Source organism: Takifugu flavidus, chromosome 13 (genome assembly GCF_003711565.1).
Source record: "Takifugu flavidus isolate HTHZ2018 chromosome 13, ASM371156v2, whole genome shotgun sequence".
Lineage (NCBI taxonomy): Eukaryota > Metazoa > Chordata > Actinopteri > Tetraodontiformes > Tetraodontidae > Takifugu > Takifugu flavidus.
Window position 1 is genome coordinate 12,718,120 of NC_079532.1, and position 25,083 is coordinate 12,743,202.

Below are 25,083 nucleotides of genomic sequence, written 5' to 3' on the forward strand. Positions count from 1 at the left end.
CTAAGAATTTCCTGGTTTTACATTCCTGACATAGTAGCTCAATTAGTAATACTTTATTAAAAGTTACATTAAGTTTCTCACAAACCTTTGTGTGTGTTGCTGGATTATGAATAGAAACAGTCAGCGAAAACCCACACAGACACCCCACAATTAGAAGTTGGGGTCACATTCTGCACCTTTTAAATATGACACAGCTTCTTTAGGTTTAAAAAAGTAAAATTAAATGGGCGAACAGGGCACTAGTGACCTTTGTACCTGTGAAGCTGACCCTACGCTGACACCGTGTGAATGTCAGGTCACTCCTCAAAGCACTTGAACACACAATGATAATGGATGTCAGCTATTACAAAACTAAGAGGACGCAACAATGGGACAAAATGCAAAAGGCAGCATCTTATTAAAACTCATAATAACAAAGCAGAACCAAGAACGTTTTGTTCTCTGTCCAGACACTGATACAAGACACCTGCAAGCCTCCGAAGTCTCCTGGACCTGCTCACCTTTGCCAGAAACATAATTACTGCAATAAGCAGGCTTCACTTTATGACCGGCCCGGGCTCCAGCACCCCCCCACTACCACCACACCTTGCATTGGAGCTCTCATCTTAACTGGGTGTGACATCTGCTATCCTTTCCTCTTCCAAACCTCAAAATCTATTCAAGATTGTGCGCACTTAAAAAGGATTGGCGGGCCAAGCTATGGAAACCAGCTGTGCTCTCCTCTCACCGGTGCTTGGATGGCACATGTTCATCAGATTTATGAAAAGCCAGCAATAAGACCACGATACCAGTGCCACCAGTGCCATCTCAAAACCGTTGTGGAGCACAAGTAAGTAGATTATAAGTGATATGTTTGTTGTCCTGTAACATTTCATCTTATCTGACCATAAATATGCTTCTATAGTATACTTTTCAAGCCACATTTCTTGTACCCTATAGAGTCTATATAGGGTACCTTGTTGGTGAATTACATTGTCCTCATCTCTTTCGGCATTCCATCTCTTTTTTTAGTGTAATGCCACTTAATCCATCAATCCCGGGGCTCTTTAAGTCTTTTAAAGTCAGACTGTAATTACGGGATAGTGACCGGTCCGGGTCGTGGCTGGCAGCGGGACAGATGAGGAGACCCCTCCCATCCAGCCGCCGCAGAAGCAGCAGCGGCAGCGGGAGTTTTCCGGCTGTTTTTGCCTGTTTGAAGTGGCCCACGGTGAGCAGCCATCCAGCGCGCACAGTCACACAGGCTGAGACGAGAGTTGGACAGCGCGCGTCAGGCGGCTTTACGCGCGTTTGGTTTCGCCTTTTCACTCTGTGCGTCGGACGATCAAGTTGGGAGTCACGGGCGTGCGCGCCTCTGGGCATGTGTTGCGTGTGAGAGGAGACGGAGCTGAACGCGCAGGTAAGTCGAACGGAGCAACAACTTCATCTGAGTTGAGTTACATCGCGTTACTTTTAGTGTTTTGTTTGGTGTCGCTCACGAAGCCGAAGAACCCTTAATCGGACACGGAGGTTGGCGTTTAATGGAAAGTGTTTCAATTTTTCTCTTGTGTGAATTTTAGTAAAATATGTAAAACAGTTCATTTAAGCTAAGTCGAATTTTTTCCCTAATCTTTAAATAGGGGTGTATTTATATTTGCAACCTCAGTTCAAAGGAATATTAATGTGATTTTGAAACAGGATGCAACTTGAATTTATTTTGGAGTAGTTACAGAAGAGATGGAGCATTATATGAAGCTGTCTCATCCTTTTCTGTGATCCAGAATACTGGTGTGATTTAGGAACCCTCTGTGTGTATTTGACCTGCTTTACTGTGCTGTAGAAAGGGAACCAAAAAGGCCCATGTGGGCTTGAGTGCAAGCACTTAGTTTTTCTTCTCCTGCCTGTATTCCAGCAGCTAAAAGACCTTTTCGCCACTCGCCACACTTGTAAAGGTTTATCTAATTCTTTATGAGGACCGTTGATTTGAGGGGGGATGCTGTGAGAAAAGAAACCACCAAGGGCGGTGGAGTTTCAGGGCTGTAGATCCACATGGCTGAGGTAACCATAATAAGTTCTGCTCCGGGACACCAAAACACAATTCGTCACATCATAATTATCTTTGTCAAAAGCTGTACTTTAAAAAGAAAGTTGCAGCTGAGACTTCTGTATACACAGCCTAGAAATCACAGTCTGAAGATGTATACCTTTAAATAATTTATAAGTGGCAACACTCTTTCCAAATGAGGCGCTGTCGTGTTTCTCTGAGTGCTCCCGAGGGATTTGGAAAGTTTGAATGTGATAGTCCTGCGTGAATTTATTGTTCATTAGTTCTGACCAGAATAAATGTGGACTGGGCTGATCCTGACCTTGTTCTGCTTGTTCACTGTATGGGTCCTGTCTAGACTGACCCATTATTACGAAAACCAAATAAATATAGCCATGGTGTCAGTATTGACATGTGCGTGGTGAAGGGCTCCCGGAGCTCCGTGACTGCCTCTGGTGAGAACATCAGAGAGCGCGCAGCTCCTGCCGGAGCATTTTTCTGGGCCCCGATGAAAAGCGAAAGTTGCAAAAGCCTGTTTTTTTTACAAATCCTGACAGGTTTTCCATTGGAAAGTGTTAAAATCCAGCCTTAGCAATGCTGCGCGCTAGCCCATCCTTATATGGACACGTTTCCACGGCCCTGCAGTGCAGACAGACATAACATGTGGAGCACCTTTCAGAAAGTTAGTGTGTTTAGAGAGACCACAACAACTCGGTGCCAATGACTCTCAGACAGACGGCCCTGCAGGGTTTGTGTGCCCCGCCGCCCCGTGTCTCCTCTGTTTGTAATAACCTGGAGCTTTAGGCAATAGCTCAACAAAAGCATCCCCGCTTCACACGTTTGCTGAAGACTTTAAATGCTCTTGAGAAGAGTTGTTGCATAGCACACGCGGGTGTTTCTCCGTGTCCTCAGTCCATTAAGACACAAGTGAGGCACTTACAACTGTCAGTTTCCATGCCCTATTTCTCCCATCTGCACCCCCCTCCCTGCACCCCGGATGGTATTAGCTTACACAGTCACATTTGTTCATACATGCAGCCACTCATATGGATTCAGAGTTGCTCGCCCGAGTCGGTTCGGAGTGTGTAGGGTTACCTGTTCTGTTACCACGGCCAACATGTTTGCCCATATGGTGCTGTCTCACCTGCTGTCTCACCCCCATTTAGATCTTTTATATTCAAAAGAGTCCCATCGCATGCACTCTCCCACCTCTCCCGGTAGCCCGTGTTGTGACAGCAGGCCTCAGATGGTACCGTTCTGGTCGAGCGGCAGAGTTGCAGGGTCTGTCATTTCTCTGGAACGGAGGATTAAAGAGCAACATTAAAGATACATATGGAGCTCTAACAGAGGTGGAGCATAATCTGCTTTCTGTTGTCGATGTATTGGGTTACTGGGCAAGTATATTAGCCTCAAGTGTTCTGTTACCAAGACTTTAGATAGTAGTTTAGGGAGGGACAAATGGTGGACAGCAAGGACCTCAGGGTTGGAATTTTATCCATCTCTGTTTTTTTTTTAGCCCTCCCACAAAAATTCCTCTGGGATTCACACTCCATATCACCCACCATTGATCATAGGGATTCCTGGAGAAAGCATGATTGTCATGAGAGCTCATATTGAGTGAGGGAGGACTTTCTGGGATCAGGGAGTGTTGATTTATAGGATTTATTAGAAGGTAAACACTTGTAGAAACTGCAGTTTCTCCCTGGCAAGCCATCAAATGATCTGTGTTCTACTCCATTGCACAGGGAGGTATTACGTATCCTCCTCACTTAACATATTTTATACTGTGGTATAGTTAATTTATTGTGTGGGGCCATTCTCCGACTTCAAAGACTGTCATCGTGAGATTAAACTTTGCATGTTAGAGGATCTCTGGCAGGTTCCTGAGTGATATGTATTTCCCGTGGGACTCACACATGCTGTGCTGATATTGTGTTTCGTTCAGATAAGGAGTGATGTTGGTGTTTAAAACGCAAAATGATTCATGTCTTGCTTGCTTCAGCATTTATTCAGCAACAGTCAACCACTTACGAGACCAAAAAAAGAGCAGAATTTATCCCCTAAATGATTCCAGCAGATTGTGAACATACAGCATGACGGTTGATGTCTGAAGCTGAAATCTGTGTCTGATTTTTATAGTCTAGCATCAGAAATACAACACACAGCCTTTTGTAGAGCGGAACAATTTTACTGCAAGGTTGTTAGCAACCAGCTCGATATTTATATAATTAGCAAGAACGCTTGAAGAATACAGATCGAGGATTTAACGCAGAACTTCACAGTCGGGCTTGAGTCAGGCTGAGCAATAATTGGGATTTTTAAGAGTCCTGTGATTCGACAGAGCGCTCTCATGGTTGTTAAGGAGAGTTGTTCAACACTTGTTCTCACCATTAGATGCCACCAAATCTCACACACTGGATCCTTCACCACTGTGAAAACCTAAGTTTTTAAGTTACTAATTTTTTTGCTTTTAATTTAGTCAGAAGACAGTTGAATTCAGCTATTACACTTTAAAAAAAAGTCTTCTAACTCTGTGTATCAGCTCCCATTTTCCAGCATCTTCTACAGGGTGGCTAGTTGACCTACCGTTGGTGTTCTGGTGGCTGTGCTGAATGTTTCCTCTACCAGACGCAGACCCACTGGGGAGTTACATTCTAACTTAAATGCAAGTGTAAAGAAGAAAAAAAAGATTGACTGCCAAGGAAAACAACTAATGTCTTGAGAGCTAGAAACAATTACCTATGCTGTTCCGCCAGGTCAGTGCCTGTGGTGGGGGAACAAAGACAAATAGCCGAGCTAATGCAGCCTGTCCTGCGGAGATGGAGCTCTTTGATAACAGCCTGCTGTACAGGGCACCTGGGTGTCACTAAATGCCTCATTAGGGGTGGTCTCTGCGTGAGAATGCCCATGGCCAAACAACTTTATCACCATCTGCTGCTTTCTCACGTCTCCTGTCAACTTCCACGGGGAAGTTTTTGCCATTTAGGTTTCTAACTGAGCCTCGGAAACCCTAGATTTTAGGATAAATCTTGAGTGGTGGTGGGGCTGTTGCTTTACAGCACATATATCCGCTATATTCGCTTGATGCAGAGCTGTTTCTGAGGAGGTGACGACGTCTATGAAATTCCGTATGTGGCAGCGAGATCAGAATCCAACAGCGCCTCATTGGCGGCGCGCATTAAATTACCATTTTTCCAAAATTACCATTAGGATGGTTCCCCCACCCTTTGCCAAAGACAACAGAGAACGCGGCCACCAGGAAGCACGAGTGTTAGCTTAACCCACATGGCACAAGCTGCCTGTTTCTTCACTTTCTCACCTCTTTGTCACGCTCTTGTCAAGTGACGGGCAGACGGGCTGCAAGTTGTACATCTTTCCCTGCGTGACAGCCTCCTGCTGTCGCCCTTTTCCCTACAGATGGTGCGTTTGTAGATTGTTGTTGTGCAACAATCCCCGCTGATCGATGCAGGAAGTCAAGTCAAGCAGCATTTGAACGCTAGCGAAATCGTGTCACCTCTCTCTCGAATATGAGCAAGGCGGGGTCCCGCCATCGACGCGCTCGCCAACGCTCTGAAAGAATTCAGTGCCTGCACAGATTTCCGATCTTCTCACATTCCCCACCCGCTGCTGATGGCCCGTTCATCACGCGCAGCTCTCTATCTGTGTTTCTAACCCCGAAGGTGCGAAGGAGCCTCGATTTGTCATCTTAGATAAACAGAAGTCTGCTGTTCATCAGGGTCTGGTCGTGTTTAAAGCTGTTGAGGGCCTGGATGGGTGCCACTCTGCGCTGACTCTCAGATGTGATGTCTTCGTATTTCAGACACCAGATGACAAAGCTGGACCAGGGAAAATAAATAAAGTGAAATGATGTCGAGTTGTATAGCTTGTGTCTGCCCACCAGCATGAATTTATTATGTTTTATCACGCTGCCTGACGGCCCGTGTGAAGGGGTGAATTACACGCTGACGGTGTCACCTTTAACAATAATCCTGCTGCTGGAGAGACAGGATTGGAAATATCTTCTTCCTAAGAAACAATGTGTTTATTTCAGGTGTTTGAGGCGTACAGGGGCATGCGGCTCCATTAATCTCTGTTGACACTGTTTACGGTGTCACATGACAGGTTGATGTGTGTTATCTGGCTCGGGGGGTGTGGGGGTGAGGCTGCGGGTGGAAGGAACTTTAAGAGGGAGATGCAGCAATAAGGACTAAAACCGGGGAGTCATCCTTGTGATTCACTCATTAATTTCCTCATCGATGGGCAAGTTAATTAGTAGCCAGGCGGCGGAGGAATGCACCGTATTTGTGGTGGGTGGCCTCGCACAAGGTTATCACAACGCGCCGTTGCATTCCAAATAACGTGTCATGCTATCGATACGTGTATAATCAGAACCTCATGTAACGGCACAAGCATTTGCGCGGAAATACACTTATTTCTACAGCCTACAGGTTTTAATAAATACAGCGCACAGTAACTATGGTTACTGTAGGAGTGTGGACATCATTCCATATAAGTTGTATTTTTTTTATTCTCTGTAGGTACCTGTTGTGTCAGTTGCGTAAGGCCCTCGCATGACTCCAACAAGTCGGTTTCTATGCCTCAGAAAATGTTTCATTTTCAGCCACAATGACTTTGCTTCGTTTAAGTTTAATTATCGCACATCGCTCAAGTTGTCCTTGTTTATTAGTAGCAGGGGTTCCCATGAGGGTTCAGTCAACCGCTTCATTTCGCATTGAGCCTGAACTGAAGTCTGCGGCCTCTCCTCTTCACTGGAGTCCTCCACAGAACATGGCCCATTCTTTACAGGAGATAAAGGAGGCACTGACAGGGTCATCAGGCAATGCAGAAACGATTGCCCATTGGATCATTAACCGGAGAATCAAATGACTTAACCCAGTCAAAAAGAAGATATAAGAAGGGAGAGAGGAGTCTAAAGGGGGCGTGGCTACGTGATAGATAGCCCAAGTGGGCATTTCTGCCGGCTTGACCTTTGTTGTTGGACAAATAGATTTAACGTCGAGACAAAAGGAAAGCCCGCAACAGGCAACAGCTGATGCAGGATGGGTAATGAGAGGGGACATGCCTGCAGGGCTCCATGGTGAAAGAGCCGAAAAGCCACAACAGAAACCTGTGTACATATCCTGCGTGCAGTTAGATGAGACTACCGTACACACACCCACACACATGCACACGCACACAGAATATAATGGCTCCTCCCTAGCTTGACTCCTTTTTTTTGGGCTCCCTTCAGGGTTAAAAGAAGGGACCGAGTGAAAGCAGAGGAAGACCACTGCACACATCATGAAGACAGGGGACTTTGCAAGTCACAGCAGAGTCCGGACTCTACGTTGCATGTCTGCAAGTAATTATGGTGGCAAAGGGAAGAGGATTAAAGTGCCATCCCCTCCAGGGGCACCATTAGTGGGGCTGATGCTGTTGGTCGCCCTACCTTTTGGTGCAGGCTTCAAACAAAGTGTCCCCAGAGTCAAACTCGACCACAGAGGTAAGATATAAACTATTATTCCTTTTTCCACTTCCTTGTTCATGCATATTTATATTTACTTTGACTTAAAAAAAACGTTTGACCAAAAGATAAGTGAAAATATGTGGAGCGACTATAATTTCAAGCTACCGTACATTATAATCTCCCGTAAACATAGTAACATTTCAGCCAGTCATTGTGTGTCTTTAGTGGTCCAGCCTGGCCCTCCTTTCTTTTTCTATGTTTTTCCTCTGGTTTCCTACACACAGCTAAAAAGATAAGTGAGGAGAGAACGGCACACACTCGGCTGTGCTGTTAAAATAAATGGCTTTTGAAACATCACTGTAAAGTAGATCCAAAGCTTTAAGCCTCACTTATTGCTCCATTCCACCACCTCGTGATTCCCTATTTGTCGTGTCCTTGTTATTATTGCATTAAAATAAACTGTTCCTACAACCCAGTCTGATGGTCTGACTGGTTAGCTAACTCACATGCCGAGCACTTATATCCCAGTGATGCTATTGGTTCCTAGGTGACTGGTATTGGGTTGTACAGTGCAGGAACCAGGAACCAGACTCTCTTGTGTTTGGTTTGCCTCATCTCAGTCTGTTTGCTTTGTGTTCAGTGGGGAAAAATTGAATCATTGCCCTGCTTAAAATGCTTTCTCAACCCAACTTCAAAGTCAGTTCCTCGTGTATCAGCTACAGCGCACCATACCAATGAACTGCAGTCTCGCTCCATAAAATTTAATCCTGACTGTGACCTTTAAGTAAACTCCTGAAAAGATTCCAAACCTCGGTATGTGGATGTATGACCTGAATGGCCAACATAAATATATGTAGGTAAGTCCAGGAATAATAACCGCCGTGGACGGTGTTTACTCAGCAGTTGGGATTTTATTTAGTGCTATAGACCCTTTTTATGTACAACCCGCCTGTTGGAGGGGGGAAAAAAATCTGTCGCTGCAAACGAATTAGGCCTATATACCTGAGAAAAAGGGGATCTTTTGACTTTGGGAATGAACGCAGCAGCTTTCTTGTGACCCGAGTTTAGAAAAACAGCAGAACATTATCGATGTTTGGCCATCCTGAAATGGGAATCTATCAAAAGCAAAATCCCCTCCAAGCGAGCGCGCACGCAGCCTGTCAAGCTCTCATCACTCCGCACTCATCACAAGCACCACCGCCCAGCGCTAATCACTCCTCGAGCATCGCGTTGCATCACCCTCCTGTGAAAACACGGCCTCGGCGAGTGAAGTCTGAAGCTTTGGGAGCAAGATCCTCCCGCGCTGAGCGACCAAAGCGAGCGGAATTTTCGCATGGACGAAGAGATGAAAGGCGGCGTGTGAGACGATGAGAAGAATCATCTGATGAGGATTCATCTGGTCACGGTCATGATTCAAGCATTTTTCAATCACGAGGTCCCTTTTATGTCTTTGTTTTTAATGTGAGACCAAAGGGATTAAATTACACTGCCATCATGCATCCCGAGTCCTGCAGCCAAAACTGTTCACACTGTTCCGGATTTTCCTTCTCCCCGTAAACAGTAATCACGCTCATTATTACTTCTGTTGGAAACTGGGAACAGATCATTATGGTCTGCATAATAATGGCACCGATGCGAGGCACGGCCAGATTAAACGCAGACTTGATTTATCAAAGGGTATCTTCTCGCTCCCCTCCCCATAAAGTTGAGTCATTTGCAGCAGCCTTGAATCACGCCCCACGTTGTGTTGTCTGCAGGTTGACAGTTCCATACATTGTGGCGTTACCTAGCCTAAACCCTCTTTATCAAGCTTAAACATGTCAGCGTCGCCCCGATTCTGCTGCCTCGGAGCAACGGCGGTGGAGCTAATCAAGAGTTATTTATGGTCAGGCAGTTCTGGTGTTTGGAAAGAGGTGTGGACGGCTGCACCGAGGTGCAACAGCTAAGCGCGCTTGCTCAATGGACTCATAGAGCTGCCTGTTTACAGAACAGATTAGCGTTAGCCGCGGGCTAGCAGACCTAATCTCTGCGAGATTTAGTCTTGCTTGGGGTCTGGTATGAGTGTGTGTTGGGTTAGGGGGAGTGGAGGGTAGTGTGTGTGAGCCTGTGTATAGGAGGGGGTATTAAGCAGTATTGTGTGATGTGAAGGGGTCCCAGAAGTTCAACTATTGAGAGTTGGTAACCTCTCCAGTCCTTCAAAGCTAAAGAGAAATCACAATGTCAGTCCTTTCAGAGTGACTCCCCCAGGACTCCCCCACATTGAGCCGGTGTTTATTCAAGGCATGTTGCTATACTAGCTCACTGAAAAGCCTGCTGAGGGGAGAGATCCGTCCAACCCAGAGCGAACGAGGATGCAATCCGGGGGCTGAGAGTGTGGTCCCTGGTCAGCTTTGAGATATTAACTTTCACATCTGAAATAAAATCAACAAGTTCTGATGGTCCCCCGGCCCAACTTGCTAGGTCCAACACAGCCACTGCCAACATCCCCGCAGCTGGTGCCAATGGACAGATCCCGTTTCCGTATGCTGACATACCGGTTTTAATGGTAGCTGATGGATCCGGACAACATTATGCTTGTAGTCTGATACTGCTGATAAATGCGAGTGAACAACAGCCTCCATCTGCAGCCTCCGCGATGAGTATCAAGTGATCACATGTGCTCGTTACGGCAAATGCAGTCAATTTAACACACGTCAGAAGGCTGTAAAACAAATACGCAGCAGCACGTGGAATGCCTCTTCAAATCAGTATCAGACCGTGATCACATGGTTAAGAAACTTTCGCCAAGTCGCAACTCGGGGAGGAAAAACTGCATTTAACTGCCGGGCTCTTAAAACACGGAATGTGTTTCTAGTTGAATGCTCTACTGTCCTCGCGCCGCCGAAACTTGTGCAAAAAGGAACAGCTTGTCGGGACCTGCAGATACTTTCAGTGGTGTTACAAATATGTAAATATGAAATTACTTAAGAAATAGTCTTTAATGGATTCCTGGGAGTAAAAGGGGAACACACTTGGATTCATTTTATGTGTTTCTGCCTAAATGGAACAGTGCCTGAGACATGCTGCAACGACTGCTCATCCATATCTGATAGCAAAGGCTGTGGCTTTAATAGTCATCCCCTCCGTCACCTCAATGGCATGTGTAACCAAAGGGCCGGAACCGCACAAGACACATTGAAATCAACAAATTTGATGAAGTATTTGTGGCTGACCGTGACAGGCGGCTCCTCCGTTTCAAATGTTGAGAATTGTCTCTATTTCTGTCCCTGTGATAGAATTACTGCAGGCTGGCAGCGTGTCTCTGTTTTTGGGCCCTGCTGACGGCCTCCACTCCCACTCGCTGCTGCTGGATGAGGAAAAAGGTCGACTACTGTTGGGAACCAGGGACCACATCTACCTGCTTGACCCCGACGATCTTTCCAGGACCCCCAGGAAGGTACCATGCTGCGGAGTGTTTAAAAATAAAGATAGAATGACAACGCAAAGTTTACGGCCGGATATTAATAACCCGCGCTCATTGCTTGCCTGTCGCCACTGGAGGCTCCCTCATATCTTCGGTTATTTGCCCCGGACAGATCAAAATTAGAGCGAACCACTTAGCGACACTCATACCCTCGCACCATTAAGCAGGAGTGATGTAAGCTGTTTTTTTTCCATTACCGTGCCGACGAGCCGGAATGCACTGAGCCGTGTATTGTTTTCAGGGAAGAGCTCGCCTTTCAGTCAGCGGCAGCCCGACGCTGTCCGCCTGCCGAGGTCAGGGTCGTCATGTCGGAGGTCGCGGGGGTGCGCACACAGTTACACGGCGGGCACGCTCCCACTTAGGTATACACAAACACACGGACGCACGAGGACGAGAGCCATATGGTGGAGTTTGTAAATGTGAGCGTGTGTTTATGCAGCTGAGCTTGATGGAGAGCGTTTATTTGATTGCTATCTGGTTTGTTTTAACTCTTTGGCCTTGCTCTTAAAGTGTTGCCGTACTGTTGCCTCTCCTCCATCCACCGAAGGGGTAATACCTCAGCGGTGAATCAGGGAAATGCCTGGAAATGATCTGCTGGTTTCCCGATGTGATCGTAACACACCTCAGTCCCAATCTGAGCCTTTCTCCCAGTGGCACACGGTGATTTTGAATGACATGAGGTTCTAATATTTGTGCCAATTGAGGCTCCCGCGACCCGTAGAAGAGGTTGGGGTTGGAGCTCTTTGGAAGGATTTAGGGGAGGGTAATGCAGTAAAGCACCAGCCTGTGAGAACGCAACAGTAGAAGGATGCTGAGTGAGTTTGGTTTTTTCTCTAAGGGAGATCAGGTGTGTTATGATCTCCAAAAATAGCAAAGAGTTAAAAAGTGACCTAATGTTCAGTTTTTCTTTGATGAAAGTTTCAGCGAGCATAATGGTGGAAAAATGAAAAGGAAGTCGGCGACATAATGGAAAATACCTGAGTCTAATGGAGGAAACCGTAATGCTGGTTCAAAAGCGTGTGGAAATGCCGTTATAATTACTGAAAAATGATAGATAATTTGATACTTTAGCATATTGGGCGGTCTCATCTTAAATTCATTCCAGAGCTGAGGGGCCCTCATGGCCCTAAAGATTAACTCAAAAGGACCTTCAGGAAGGTCTTAGGCCACTTTTAGGCTCGTATCAGTTTAGGAGATCAGGAGCTCTCAGTACTACCCTTTAAAGTGTGTTATAAAATTTTTCACGGTATTATATGCTCTCCTTTGAGATCTCCTAAGACGTCTGTGTGCCGGAACGGTGCACTTCATGCAGCTTGAAATCATTACGGTGTCATTTTATTGGCTTTAAAAGGTGCACCTTTGTGGTCTGGCAATTGTGCAGTGGGGGTGCAAACGATCCTCTGCAAGGACGCTGTTGATAAAAGGCTTATTTATATTAGCATATTAAAGGAAAACATGTCTACGAAGGCTGCTGGATGCATGCAAACAGGATGTGATGTGAACCCTTTGTGTGTTATTGTGCTTGTGGTTAGATTCACTGGCCTGCGCCCTGGGACCGAGTAGAAACGTGCAAATTGGCAGGAAAAAATGCAAAAGTAAGTCCCCCAAAAGGTCATTTCTTCATGTAGATGTGACTCCACACCTGCTCTACGTCCTGTTGGCGCTGATTCGCTGCTGATTTTCTGCTTGTGTTGCTCCCAGCTGGAGTGTGCGAACTTCGTCAGGGTCCTCCATAATTACAACCGCACGCACGTCTACGCCTGCGGGACGGGGGCCTTCCACCCGACCTGCGCTTTTGTTGAAATCACCGGTCGCAGAGAGGTAAAGTACATACGACTGTGTAAACGGGAATGTGACGCGTCCTGGAGCGAGTTCAGAAGTTGGATGGAGATGTTTAAATTGCGGCTCTCTGCTCCCCCTCCCAGGACGGGGCCTTCAGGCTGCTGTCCTCCACGCTGGAGTCCGGCAGGCTCAAATGTCCCTTCGATCCTCTGCAACCGTTTACGTCCATGCTGGCGGGTAAGTTAAAGTCCCGCCTGCGGCTAAACGTGTTTCGCTAAACATGACAATGATGTTGGTGTCGGCGTTCAGGTTTTTCATCACCTGAAATCATCAACGCCGCATCAGGTGCAAACGATCCGTCCCCTAAATCCTCTGGTTTTCCATCCTTGTAAGCTGTTATGATGTTTTTATGATGTTTTAAGTGCAGCTGTGGCTTTTTATCTTCAACATTAGCTGAGCGGTGGTGCTATGTGGAGAAACACACAATCACACACACACACAAACATACACGGTGTGAAAAAATTAGAAATGAAACTCCTGGGAACCTTAACCTTAACCCTAAACACCTTTAAAAGTGCCTCCATCCTTCCAAAGAAACATTTCTGCTCAAACTTTTCTATTTGTGTTAGTACGTGTCTCATATAAAAGGTTCCATTCAAAATGGATTTTTCTCATTTTTGTGGTTTAAATGCCGCCAGCGGCGCTGCTGTACCCATGTTGTGTTTGCTGTTCCAGATCAGTACCTCTATGCCGGCACGTCGTCCGACTTCCTGGGCAAAGACACCACATTCACGCGCTCCCTGGGGCCTCCCCCTGACCAGAACTACATCCGCACCGACATCTCTGAAGATTATTGGATCAATGGTACGCATGCCCGCAGGTGTCACGCGCCGAGACTTTCCGAACTTTTTTGAAAACAAAACAGAGCTCCTCTCTGCCCTCGGGATGGTTATTGGCATTCCAGAGGCGGAAACAGCTCACTCATTCCTTTTGCTGGAACTTTTATATGAATGCCACTGCCGAGGAGGGGCCGCGCCCACAGGGGATTTCACAGCGTGTCACACAGTTCATGGTCTTAGTCACACAGCTGCATAACTACACACACGTACGCGCGCACGACATGAGGAGTGTGTCTTGCCGGTGTGTATACATCTCCAGTCTCCAGTGTTTTACAGCCGCTGACGGGCTGTCATGTATCAACAGTTGTCACCAGGATCTAAATCCTGACACATGGCCTCCACATTTCACATCCGCACAGTCGGCGATGTTTGGACTAACTCTCCCCGTCTCGCTCGCCGGACGAGCCTTCGGGGCGGCGTCAGAGCGCAGATATTTTGGTTTGGGGAGACTGTGGAACATCTTTGCATGGCCGCGGGACTGGCGGCGACCTTCTGAGGAGTGTGCGAGCAGACGTGAATTAAGCTGTTCCAGTTGGAGGATCACCCTCTGGTGGTTGGCTCGGTTTCATGGGGTTGAGTTAATGTTGATGTAATGTTGATGCAACGCTCAGGCTTTTGGAGCGAATCTCCCCTTCATGGGAACAGCGAGGGTACAATGCTGCTGGGAAATCCCCCTCCAGTCGTTCCACAGCTGTGGTATTGGTTTACCTGCTGTTTTAATTCACGGCGATACACTCTCGTTAGTACTATTTATTGTCCTTTCAAAGTACCTTTTGAGGGTGAAGTTCCAACCCACGGATCCAAGCAGGAAGTCGACACAATCGGCTCTGCATAATCCGGCTCTTTGGAGCATTTGAATTCAGATTTTGGCTGCATCTAATGGCTGGAAACCAATAATTGAACACATTTTTAGCTGGGTCAGAGCTGCTCTCCCTCTTACAGCTCCAAACATGTGCACAGTGTATCCATGTCACTGAAGATTATCATTAGAAATGGCTAAGTACACATGTGTTTGAGGTTTTTATTTCACTTAATTCGATTACTTTGCTTACATTACGTCGCTGCCGTGCTTTTAACCTTCTTCATCCATCCAACCTGGACAGTGTTTGACCCACTGTGCTCGACCTGAACCTCAACAACGCAATGAAGCTGCTTTTAATTAAAGGTTTTTCCTGATATTTGAATCTGCTCTCGCTAAAAGATCCCCTCCAGGTCATGTGACAGATGCTTCCAGGCAGCCACCGGTTTGCAAAAACCTGCCCCGACCTCTAACTCCTCAACCTTCTCTTTCTCTTTCTTCAACAGAGGCCAAGTTTATAGCAGCTCTCCCCATTGCAGACACCTACAATCCAGATGATGATAAAATCTACTTTTTCTTCCGCGAGGTTTCCTGGGAAGGCAACGACAAGAGCGTGCTGTCCAGAGTGGCCCGCGTGTGCAAGGTGAGGTGGTGGAAGTGTCGGACGTACTTGGGCATGTTGGGAAACAACAGGAAGAGGAGGAAGGAGTGAATAAAGAGCGATTTCATAAGAGCGCCCGTCATAACTGTTTGAGTAATTTATAAAAAGGTGCTTGTTTTGGGAGGAGTTTACAGCGCCGGCAGCCAAATGATACCAGAGAAGAACACGCACACATCAAGATAAGAAAATTCCGTACGTCCCTTTCCTTGGTGTCAGGAGCAACCTTGCAGGAACAACCAACAACCTTGTGTTGGTGCTGGCGTAGCTGGATGGTGCACAGCCAAATTCTTCTTCATGGGATCTAATGTCGACACCCGCCGCGGTGCTATTGTTACAGCGCTAATGCAGCTATCGCTACAAGGCCCAGAAAGCCAGCAGTGGATTCAGATCAGCCTTATCAAATGACGTGGTGCCTTGCTAAATTGCATTGCTTAGAGGAGCCATGGCGTAACTTACACCTCCACCCTTCCATTCCACACACACACACACACACACACACACACACACACAGATCAGATGCTCAAAAATCAGATAGAGATGTTTGAGTTACCCCCTACAGATGTGCGGCAGCCTCAGAGGAAGACTTTCCTGATACCGTCTTCTGTTTTGTCATCTGGACGAGTCTCTGAGGGAGAGTAAATCATTGCTTTGGTTTCCTGACGGTGTGCTGACGCGGTTTTAATAGGCGGTGGAACACGAGAACGTCCGTTAATGTGTTTTAACTGAACTTAGAGTGAACACATTCATCCCCCTCTGGGGAGCTAGGCGCCATCATTCAAGGGATTGTGGTTTGATCCAGATTGTCAAACTTCTAATATAGAAGCGGAGTGAATCATTTCTGCTAATGCAAATGTTGTCTTTCTAATGCGCCCATAAAACTCTTTCGGACGGTGTGTCACAACAACTGTAAACCCGGAGGGCACTTTTTCGATGACGGAGGACTGAACCGGTATATATTCATTAGTTTTAGGCTTTTGTGTTCCATTCACTTGGCTTTCACTCATCCAAATGGGACAAAGCAATCCAGCTTGCCATTAGCATTCGGAGGGCTATTGCTACATTCCCAGAAAAAAAGCTTTCGGCGTATTTATGACTTGGGAGTAAGCTGTAAGGCAGACGGCAGGGAGATTCTTGTGGATTATAGTCCTGCCTTCCATGTCTTTCTTTCTCTTTCAGATGCCTTTCTCTCTGCGTTTTTGACCTTTGTTATCTTGAAGCCCATACGTACGGGGACGAGTGCCCTCTTTGGGAGCTTGCAGCCATTGTGAAACATCCCTGCTAAGCGCTTTACATTTTTTTGGCCAACTCTTGAACACAAGTGTGTTTTTGTGTGTTGAGCTCCAGCCTTCTTCTCTGTACCACTTACTGTCCCTGTGTTTTACAGAGGTATCCTTGAACCCTCTCTTACTGCTCAAAGCGGCAATTCATATGCTAACTTAAAGTAGCATTTGGCCCGTTTCGATCGCTCCTTTCCCACATGCTGCGCTCTCACTTGTTTCTCTTTGCCTTGAAACTGTCCACTCTTCTCTCAGTCTCCTCCTGTCTTTCATTCACCCCCTCACTTTACAATCACCTCTGATTGTCTCTGTAATAACAAGTGGGTCTCCTATGTGCTAGTTAAATAAGCAGATCTATAGGCATGTGGTTCACCTGTTTATTTTCCTAATTGGAGCAGGAAATCTGAGCCAGCCTGCGCCGTGTAGTCTGTTAAATGGATTACAGTTTGAGTGTTTATTATGCGTATTGGTGTTTTATGTGACCGCGCCGGACAGCTGGGCTCTGATGTCAGCGTGTGCGGTTGTGTTTCAGAATGATGTGGGTGGGCTGAGGAGTCTGACCAATAAGTGGACCACCTTTCTCAAAGCCAGACTCGTGTGTTCCATCCCGGGACCGGACGGCGTGGACACACACTTCGATGAGCTCCGTGAGTACCTGTGTGTGTGTGTGTGTGTGTGTGGGGGGGGTTACCTTCAGAATTTAAAAACTATGGCACCACCATAGCAGCCAGTATTACACTGTATTTTCTTTCTTCTGTTTCCACTTTAGAGGACATTTTTCTGCTCCCGACCAGAGACGACAAAAACCCAGTCGTCTACGCAGTCTTCACCACATCCAGGTCTGTTCGGGGTCCATCCTGCCCTCGTAGAACCCATCTGTGAACTCACTGACATAGGCTTCCTTCCTGCCCTCAGCTCAATCTTCCGTGGTTCGGCAGTGTGCGTGTACAGCATGGCGGACATCAGGGCTGTTTTTAACGGACCGTACGCTCACAAGGAGGGACCGGACCACCGATGGGTAGAATACGAGGGGAGGATACCGTATCCTCGTCCTGGAACGGTTGGTCCTGCCAGTTGAAGCTAAAGATTTAGATGGGCATCTGTATTAATTAAAAAACAGTAAACATGGGGAACTAAAAAATAACTCAGGTAACATGTGAATCTAGATGAGTTTCAATTTATTTGAAAAGTTATTAAGTCAGCAAAATACAGGTATTGTACAGTAACTGATTACAGTAACTACATTAAGTACCTACTTGAATTTATTCTATACGGGAAGCGAGAGCAGGATTGCAGGATTTGGCAGGCAAACCGTCATTCGTCATGTGTCCACTAGAGGGAGACACGAAACAGGAGTTAGATAGGGCCTGCAGATTATGGAGCTGGAACTCGGCTGCACTCTAGATGGGAAATCATTGTGGATTTTTTTTGTCTTTTTAGTGTCCCAGCAAGACCTATGATTCAAAGATCAAGACCACCAAAGACTTCCCAGACGAGGTGCTCAGTTTCATTCGCTTCCACCCTCTTATGTACCATTCTGTCTACCCTATGACCCGCCGGCCAGTGTTCACACGTGTCCGAGTGGACTACACCCTGACTCAGATCGTGGTGGACAGGGTTTTGGCTGAGGATGGACAGTATGAAGTTATGTTTTTGGGAACAGGTGAGACGCAAACCCTTCACTAATTACCAGGTTGTGCATTGCAACTCTGCATTTCGCCAGAAGATGGCAGTAAAGAGCTTAGCGTATTCTCAAAATCGTCAAAGATATGCTGAAAAATAACTTTTAATGTTTGAGTACACAAAAATGATGTTTTTACTTAGATATTAAAACAATGCATACACAGTGCTGAGGGTGATTATCTGATTTGGTTGATTTACATAATTTTGACAGCTCGGTCTTAAATCACAGATGCTGGCTCGGTTCTGAAGGTGGTGAGCATCACTCAGGAGAACTGGTCAACTGAGGAAATCGTGCTTGAAGAACTTCAAGTTTTCCAGGTTTGCGTTTAGTGCTACACATCCGCAGCAGCACAGACTGACACGTGTGGCAGGAGATTACAGACTCGTTTGTTATCATTAAAGGGAAGGTGTTATCATTGCAGGTTCCCACTCCCATCCTCAGCATGGTCATGTCTTCTAAAAAGGTTGGTTTCCCCCTCAACTTTTCTCTTGATGAATCGGTCCTACGTGGTAAAAGATCAGCAGAGGTCATGAAAGCTTTCAGGCTTCCTCTGGGTCTTTGTAGCCTCCTTCCTCTGTGCACCCTCTCCACCTCCTGTCCTGTTATCTTCGGGTCAGCGGTGTCAGTAGACACTTCAACCCTGATCAGAACTTCCATTTATCTCCAGCAGTGTTTGACCCGTGTGTGTGTTTATGCTCACTCGTGTTTTCAGTGGCTGTCTGAAGTTCTCTTTAGGAATCCCTTTAACTGCAGGCGAGTCAGAGCAGACCTGTCGAGTCGCATTTGTAAAAATTCCTCACGCTGAGAAATCTTTTTAGCTTTGACTTGTTTTTAAAAGGCTTTGAAGATTTGACATTTTTAAAACAGCTGTCACAGTGGCCCAAAGATGAACGATGAGCGATAAACGTGCACTGCTCCTACAGCGGTGTTATCCTTCATTTCTGCAAGTCTGGCCAAGTCTGACCTCTCTGAATCCTTTACTGCCCCTAAAGCAGAATGTGGCCTGTCTTTCCTGTCACCGTAGCAACAGCTATACGTGGGATCGAGCGAGGGTTTGGCCCAGGTTTCGCCCAGCAGATGTCACCTGTATGGCCAAGCCTGCGCTGAATGCTGCCTGGCCCGTGACCCCTACTGCGCCTGGGATGGACAAACATGCTCACGATACATCCCAGCATCCAAGAGGTGAAAGAGAGAGAGACACACACACACATGTCGGATTGAATCATTGATTAGAGAAGCTGATTAATGCTACTGTCATCTAGCACCTCTGAAGCCTCACATATTGAGCGCCATATACATGTACATTTAAAATGAAGAGCCCCTCTTAATCTATAGCTCAACTTCGAGGTCACGCTGCACGTCAGTAGGGTTGTGGTTGTGCTGATCCTGGTCAACTTTAGTCCCAGGGGCTCTTTGAAAGCTGATATTCACAGTATCAGTGTGTGTGTAGGCTGCAGATGTCCCTTCACAGCACTGAGAGGATGTAGAGGAACCAAAAACGTCAACAAAAGTTAAAAAAAAGTTTTTTTAAACTTCCAATAATCGCTGTCATTGTGTCTGTGGCGACATGCACGACACCAGTTAAAAAGGGTCTCATCCGACCTCTTGGTCACGATGTTAGCTTCTTTGCTTTAATAACTCTGTGTTGTTTCCAGAATTCACTTTAATAAAAGTGAATTCACGAATACATGTGGATGGGGGGACCAGCTGAACAAACGGTTAAACGATTACAGTCTGGAGGAACAATGAGTCAAAACCAACATGTGGGCAAAATGAAAAGTATTCTTACAGAACACTGAAAACACAACTTATTGTGGCATCTTCATGCAATTATAATGTTGATTTCTGTTTAAATTCAACCAAGCATTATTGTTAGCGTATCTTGCTAAGCTTGTGGTCCTCACAATTGTATAAAATAATTAGCGCGTGGCACCATCCCAGAGGAAAGATGTATCGATCGGACGTCAATGTCCATTGAGTTCAAAGCCAATAATAAAGTATTACAATATTTTCCGGACTTGTTATGCAGGCGAGCGAGGAGACAGGACATCAAACACGGCGACCCTGCCAGTCAGTGCTGGGACACAGAAGACGGTACAACCTGCAGTGCTGCAAACACACCACAATAATCCGATATGATGAAGCCTCGCCATCCTGGATCTTCATTCTTTTTCCCTCTCTAGGTCTTATGAAGGGTTCGGTAGAGGAGAGACTTCTGTTTGGGGTCCAGAGCAACTCCACATTCCTGGAGTGTATCCCCAAATCCCAGCAGGCCAAGATCCAGTGGTACATTCAGAGGCCTGGATCTGAACGCAAGGAGGAGGTCAGAGAACGCGCTCGTCCACACATGTCACATATTCGTTACATAAGCCATCAGTTTCCCCCCGGCCCCTCCTTCCTCCTCATCTCGAGTTAAACCTTGAGTTGTTGTTGTTCGCTCTGAGAGTTAACAGTCATTCATCCCAGGTCACACGGTGGGGGGGGCGCTTTGGGGGGGGCGAAGGACTGCCCGTTTTTTTCTTACGTAACTACTTTAAAGTTTTCAGAAACATATTTCTTAACTTTCCTGGCGGAGGGGGTCTAAACCTTGAACTCATCAGCATCTGCCTGCGCCACAAATCACACAGCTGCAGGTCCAATTTATCAAAGTCAAACACTTTAAAGTCACCGTGGAAGCGTGGGGATCCAGGGAGGTTCAGAAACACACCAGTTCGAGTTATTTTTACATGTACGAGCGTCCGGGGGTTTCTCCCTTTTTTTCCGGGAAAAAGAACAACGTTCCTTTGGGCCATCCAGAGTTTGTTCTAATGAAGTTGTGTATGGAGCAAGATGAAGTTTGACCACGGGAAGCATAAAACAATGAGTATGGAAATATGGGAATCATCCTTGTACAGCAGCCAAACACGCTTGGGACACAGTGGGCTGCATTTCTTTTAAATCACTGACACCAACTCTAGCGGAATGATGATGTTGATGTTAAAACCTTGAAATTCTCACCTGTGTGTGATAGGAAAGCACAAAAAACTCTCTGTTTTTGCCCCGTCTGCAGGATGTTGTCTTGTTTTCATCCAGTTTCTTTACGTCAGCCATCTTTAGAGACACTTCTGAGCCCATTCTCCTCACACGTCATCCTCCTCTACGGCATTTCTATACCACTAGTACCGGTAGCTGCTGCTCTATTACCATATCGTTAGCAATAGCGTGTGATGTATATATAGAACCGCTTATGCAGCTTGGGAAGTAATGCAGGGCTGCATTAAACTGCTGCTTTCAAAGGTGTTTGGAGATTTGGTTTGATTATATTTGCACAGATGAAAGCTGAAGGAGGCAGAAGTAGACGAGCTTTTATTTCCATCAAACCGGGACTGTGCTGGATAGCGATGTGAATGTTAGCGTGCGCAAAGAAGGAGAGGATGGGATGGTTTGTTTTGCCGTTTGGTCAGACATCGATTAGGGTCCGGCCGCATATGTAAATGTTCCGAAGCTCCTTAATCCTGGGCGTGCAGAGGGCGGCAGAGGAAGTGCGTTTGCATTTCAGACATTGATAGGGATGTCATTCATCAGGGGAAGGAGACGTGCTTACTCAGCACCTCGGCGTCCTCCTCAATAACCCCCCCCAGGCATTTCAAGGTGCCTACTCTCTCTCTCTCTCTCTCTCTCTCTCTCTCCCACTCTTTTTTCTCCGGCCCATATTTCTTCCTACTTCTTCCTGAACTTTTTTGGTCCCATAGACCCCTATAGGGTATTGTAAACACGCGGACAGGTGTTGAGGTCACAAAGGGCTCATGGTCAGCATGAAGCCTTTTGTGCGTGTGTGCACATGTGTGTGTGCACGTGTGTGTGTGTTTCGTGATCATTCCCCGCAGCAGAAATTATAGCAGAACTATCCTCTGGGCCCTCCATATGTTGCGCGGTATTGAACCCAGTGGGGTGTTTACCGTGTTTGTGTGTCTTGACATGCGCTGATATGTGACCTTTTGCACTATAGACAAAGTGACAAAGGCGCGAAGGCAGGAAGTCCTTCCACTCCCCTCAGGGATTGTTATGCGATGGACATTTAAGTTAAATAAATAAAGCCGCATGTGGTGGATGCACAGATGACAAAAGTGTTATTGTTAAACGGTGCTGAAATGTTCTCTAAGCGTAAGCTATTCTGCAGAAAAAGCATCAAAGGTGTCTTTAAATGCACATTAATGGGTTTTCTTCCCTAAACGCCGCCACTGACTAGCAGCAACCAGTCGAAAGACCCCAACAAAGCTGGAAAATCTCGGCAAAAACACTTTGTTTGGCAGGTAGTATCAGAGGCCATGTTACAAGTTAGAATTCACCCTGTTCGCCAGCTCTCGCTCCTCTCCATCCCAGCCTGGAACACCAGCAGAGCTGCAGCAGATGATGTCCAAAGTGAAGGAATGATTGCAACACCCCCTTTTCTCCTCTGGTTTTAATCCTCTTTAACCTCCTCCTCAATCCCCACCTTTAGCTTTATTTCCACCTCCATTGCTCTTGACGTCTGAATGTTTCCACAGACTTCCCTCCTGGATGTTCCCCTTCCTACCTTGCGTTCAGTTTAACCCTTCATCTCCCACACTCATGACAAAAATGTTTTCTACTTTATCAAGAATTACATTTTTGTAACTGACTCAATGCTGATTTGTAACTAATTCCTGCTTCGGTCTAAATGAGATTCCTCTTTTTTCCATTGGTACCAAAAGGGGGCAAGTCCAATGAGGTCTCAGGAGATGAGAACTTGACAGACCGGAGGGTCTTTTGTGTGTCATTTAGGGGTCTGACTCCTGAAACCTTTGATCTGGCTGCAGGATTCATCACCAGTGTTGGCTCCAGAAGGACATTTGAAACAATTAATGTGATATATCCAATAGCTTTTCTTATAGTGCAAACCCTGTACACATTGCGCCAGTTCAAGGCAAATGTAACATTAATAGAAAGTGTTTCAGTGTATCGCAGCTCTCTGTCCAATCTGCGTCCTGAGGGTGTCCACTGTGAGGTTGTTCAAAGTCATTAGTCACAGACGCGCTCACATCACAGATTCTGTGTCCAATTGGTCTTCTTATGCTTGGCGTAGGGGCTGCTAGTAGCACAAAATCTGGCAGCCTGTGCCTTAGAAGATAATACCACTTGGAAACACTAGGGGGAGAAAAGTTATAAGGCGTACGCCGACGTCTCCAGCAGTGTGTCTCAGATGCATTTGCATGCCGATGCCACGAGGAGACAAGTCTCAGTGTGTCCGTATTAGACACACGGCTTGTGTTTCTTCTTTTCTGCCCCTGCCTGTCCTGGGGGGGCAGGTGACGCAGCCGCGCATGCACAGACACAGAAGCTGGTTGCACCTTTGCGAATGCTTGTTCTCTGTCCTTTCCCCTCTGAGCACCGCCGACGCTTATTGACACCCTCATGTTGACCCCCTGCCCCCCCACATCACAGTCTGATGCCAGCTACTCCTTATTTAATATATTTCCTGTAGGATTTTTCATGAATTTCAGTCGACATCCTCTTTTTTTTAACCTCCCAGGTCCAGCTGGACGATCGTGTCGTGCACACCAACCGAGGCCTCCTGATTCGCTCCCTCAACGCATCCGACGCTGGCGTTTATATCTGCGTGGCGCAAGAGCACACGCACTTCACCCGCTCTCTTGTCCGGGTCACGCTGCAGCTCGTCTCAAACGGACAGCTGGACGCAAGGCCCAGATCTGCCGAGGACCTCACGGGGGAGCGCCGCCACGGCGTCGAGTCCCGCCAGCACTACAAGGACTACCTGAGAGCCATGAGCTCGCCGTTCAGCTCTCTGGAGGAGTACTGCGACTCGCTGTGGCTGGAGAAGAGGCCGTCGAGGGGCCGGGGGCGAGGGCTGGGAGGCGGGAAATGGAAATACATTCAGGAAATGAAAAAGAGTCGGAACAGGAGGCACCACAGAGAAAAGCGGGGGGACCAATCAAAACAAGACGGCGTGCTGAGGACAACCGAGCAGGAAGGGGCGACGGTGTGAGGGCTGCAGACGTGATAGAGAACTTTAAATCCTTAAACACTGAGGGTAAGATGTTGCTTAGGGCATTAAAGGCGACACCTTTGGAATGTTTTACAAAGAGAAAAAGGTTTATTTGGGCCGCGATTTGAGCTACAACCCGATTAAAATGACTATTTGTCTGAGAAAAGAAGGCTAAATTTTAATCTTGTAAAGTGACATTCTGGTAGCAACTGTGTTACATTTCAGAAACGAGCCTTTAGGCCAAAAATGACAGAAATGCATTCACGCCGAATGAGTGTAAATATTTATATATCATGTACAGGAGCTATGACATTCTGTATTTAGTCTTAGACTTGATATCTAATATTATTAATAATAATCATGTTTTTGAGGTTGGCAGAATGACATATTTTTGTAAAACTCTTTGACTTTAGTTTCTTTAGATGTTGTCATTTTGTTGTATTTGGAAGTAATTTAAATAAATGTGCCTCCAAAACTTTGAAGTGAATTTCTGTGTGGTGCTCCAGGTTTAGCTGAGCGTCAGGAGGTATCACAGTCGACTATTCAGCAGAGGAGAGACAGACCGAAGCGCTTGTTTTCTGCAGGTTGCGTAAAAGAGTGTGTGATCGGTGCGCGTGGGTTGCCGCTTTCTCAGAACCAACAGGTGAAATTGTTTGCGTCATGAGGATGAGAAGCCTTACACACACTCCAGTAGCTTATGACAGAGTTAAACTTATGTAATCAACACTCCCTGGTTTAACTATCATCTCTGATGTTACGTTTTAGGTGGTGAAATGCAAAAGCTAATGACTCCGTTTACATCATCAATCAAAAGATAATGACAAAACGTACTCCCCAATATTTCATTGTTTATGCTATACAGTTTTTTTTTTTTGCTGAAACCACAATGAAAACCTTCATATGTTCAAGCATTCTTTCATTTCTGTGTTTTCTCCATAGTGGTTTCATTTTTCTTGGAACAAAAGCAATAAATATTTGAAGAACTTTCTCCATCTTTATAGTTTATTTATCAGTCAGCAGGAGAGAC

At 46.3% G+C, this 25,083-nt stretch overlaps 2 protein-coding genes across 4 annotated transcripts in view; one reads left to right on the forward strand and one right to left on the reverse strand.

Moving 5' to 3' along the window:
* Positions 1-25,083, reverse strand: part of fam107b (family with sequence similarity 107 member B) — a 141,727-nt gene that overhangs the window by 96,559 nt on the left and 20,085 nt on the right. The gene's annotated exons all lie outside the window — the stretch shown is intronic.
* On the forward strand, positions 619-25,043 carry sema3d (sema domain, immunoglobulin domain (Ig), short basic domain, secreted, (semaphorin) 3D). 3 transcript variants are annotated; one of them, XM_057051815.1, is made up of 19 exons: positions 1,124-1,396; positions 1,889-2,034; positions 7,272-7,523; positions 10,763-10,923; positions 12,483-12,545; positions 12,652-12,771; positions 12,876-12,969; positions 13,468-13,596; positions 14,937-15,073; positions 16,901-17,015; positions 17,138-17,207; positions 17,284-17,428; positions 17,809-18,031; positions 18,281-18,369; positions 18,474-18,515; positions 19,077-19,234; positions 20,082-20,146; positions 20,236-20,375; positions 23,583-25,043. In XM_057051815.1, exons 3-19 carry the CDS (start codon positions 7,322-7,324, stop codon positions 24,054-24,056), a joined length of 2,427 nt encoding a protein of 808 aa, XP_056907795.1. In that variant the 5' UTR covers positions 1,124-1,396; positions 1,889-2,034; positions 7,272-7,321; the 3' UTR covers positions 24,057-25,043. The 3 variants fall into 3 exon arrangements, with proteins under 3 accessions (XP_056907794.1, XP_056907795.1, XP_056907793.1); XM_057051814.1 differs by lacking the exons at positions 1,124-1,396; positions 1,889-2,034 and adding an exon at positions 619-829; XM_057051813.1 differs by lacking the exon at positions 1,889-2,034.

Excerpts from the sequence above, each read along its gene's own strand:
- sema3d (XM_057051814.1), top strand. The coding sequence starts at position 7,322 with ATGAAGACAGGGGACTTTGCAAGTCACAGCAGAGTCCGGACTCTACGT. Across the intron at positions 12,772-12,875 it reads AAATCACCGGTCGCAGAGAG|GACGGGGCCTTCAGGCTGCT; the intron begins GTAAAGTACATA and ends TCCCCCTCCCAG. Across the intron at positions 17,429-17,808 it reads CGTATCCTCGTCCTGGAACG|TGTCCCAGCAAGACCTATGA; the intron begins GTTGGTCCTGCC and ends TTGTCTTTTTAG.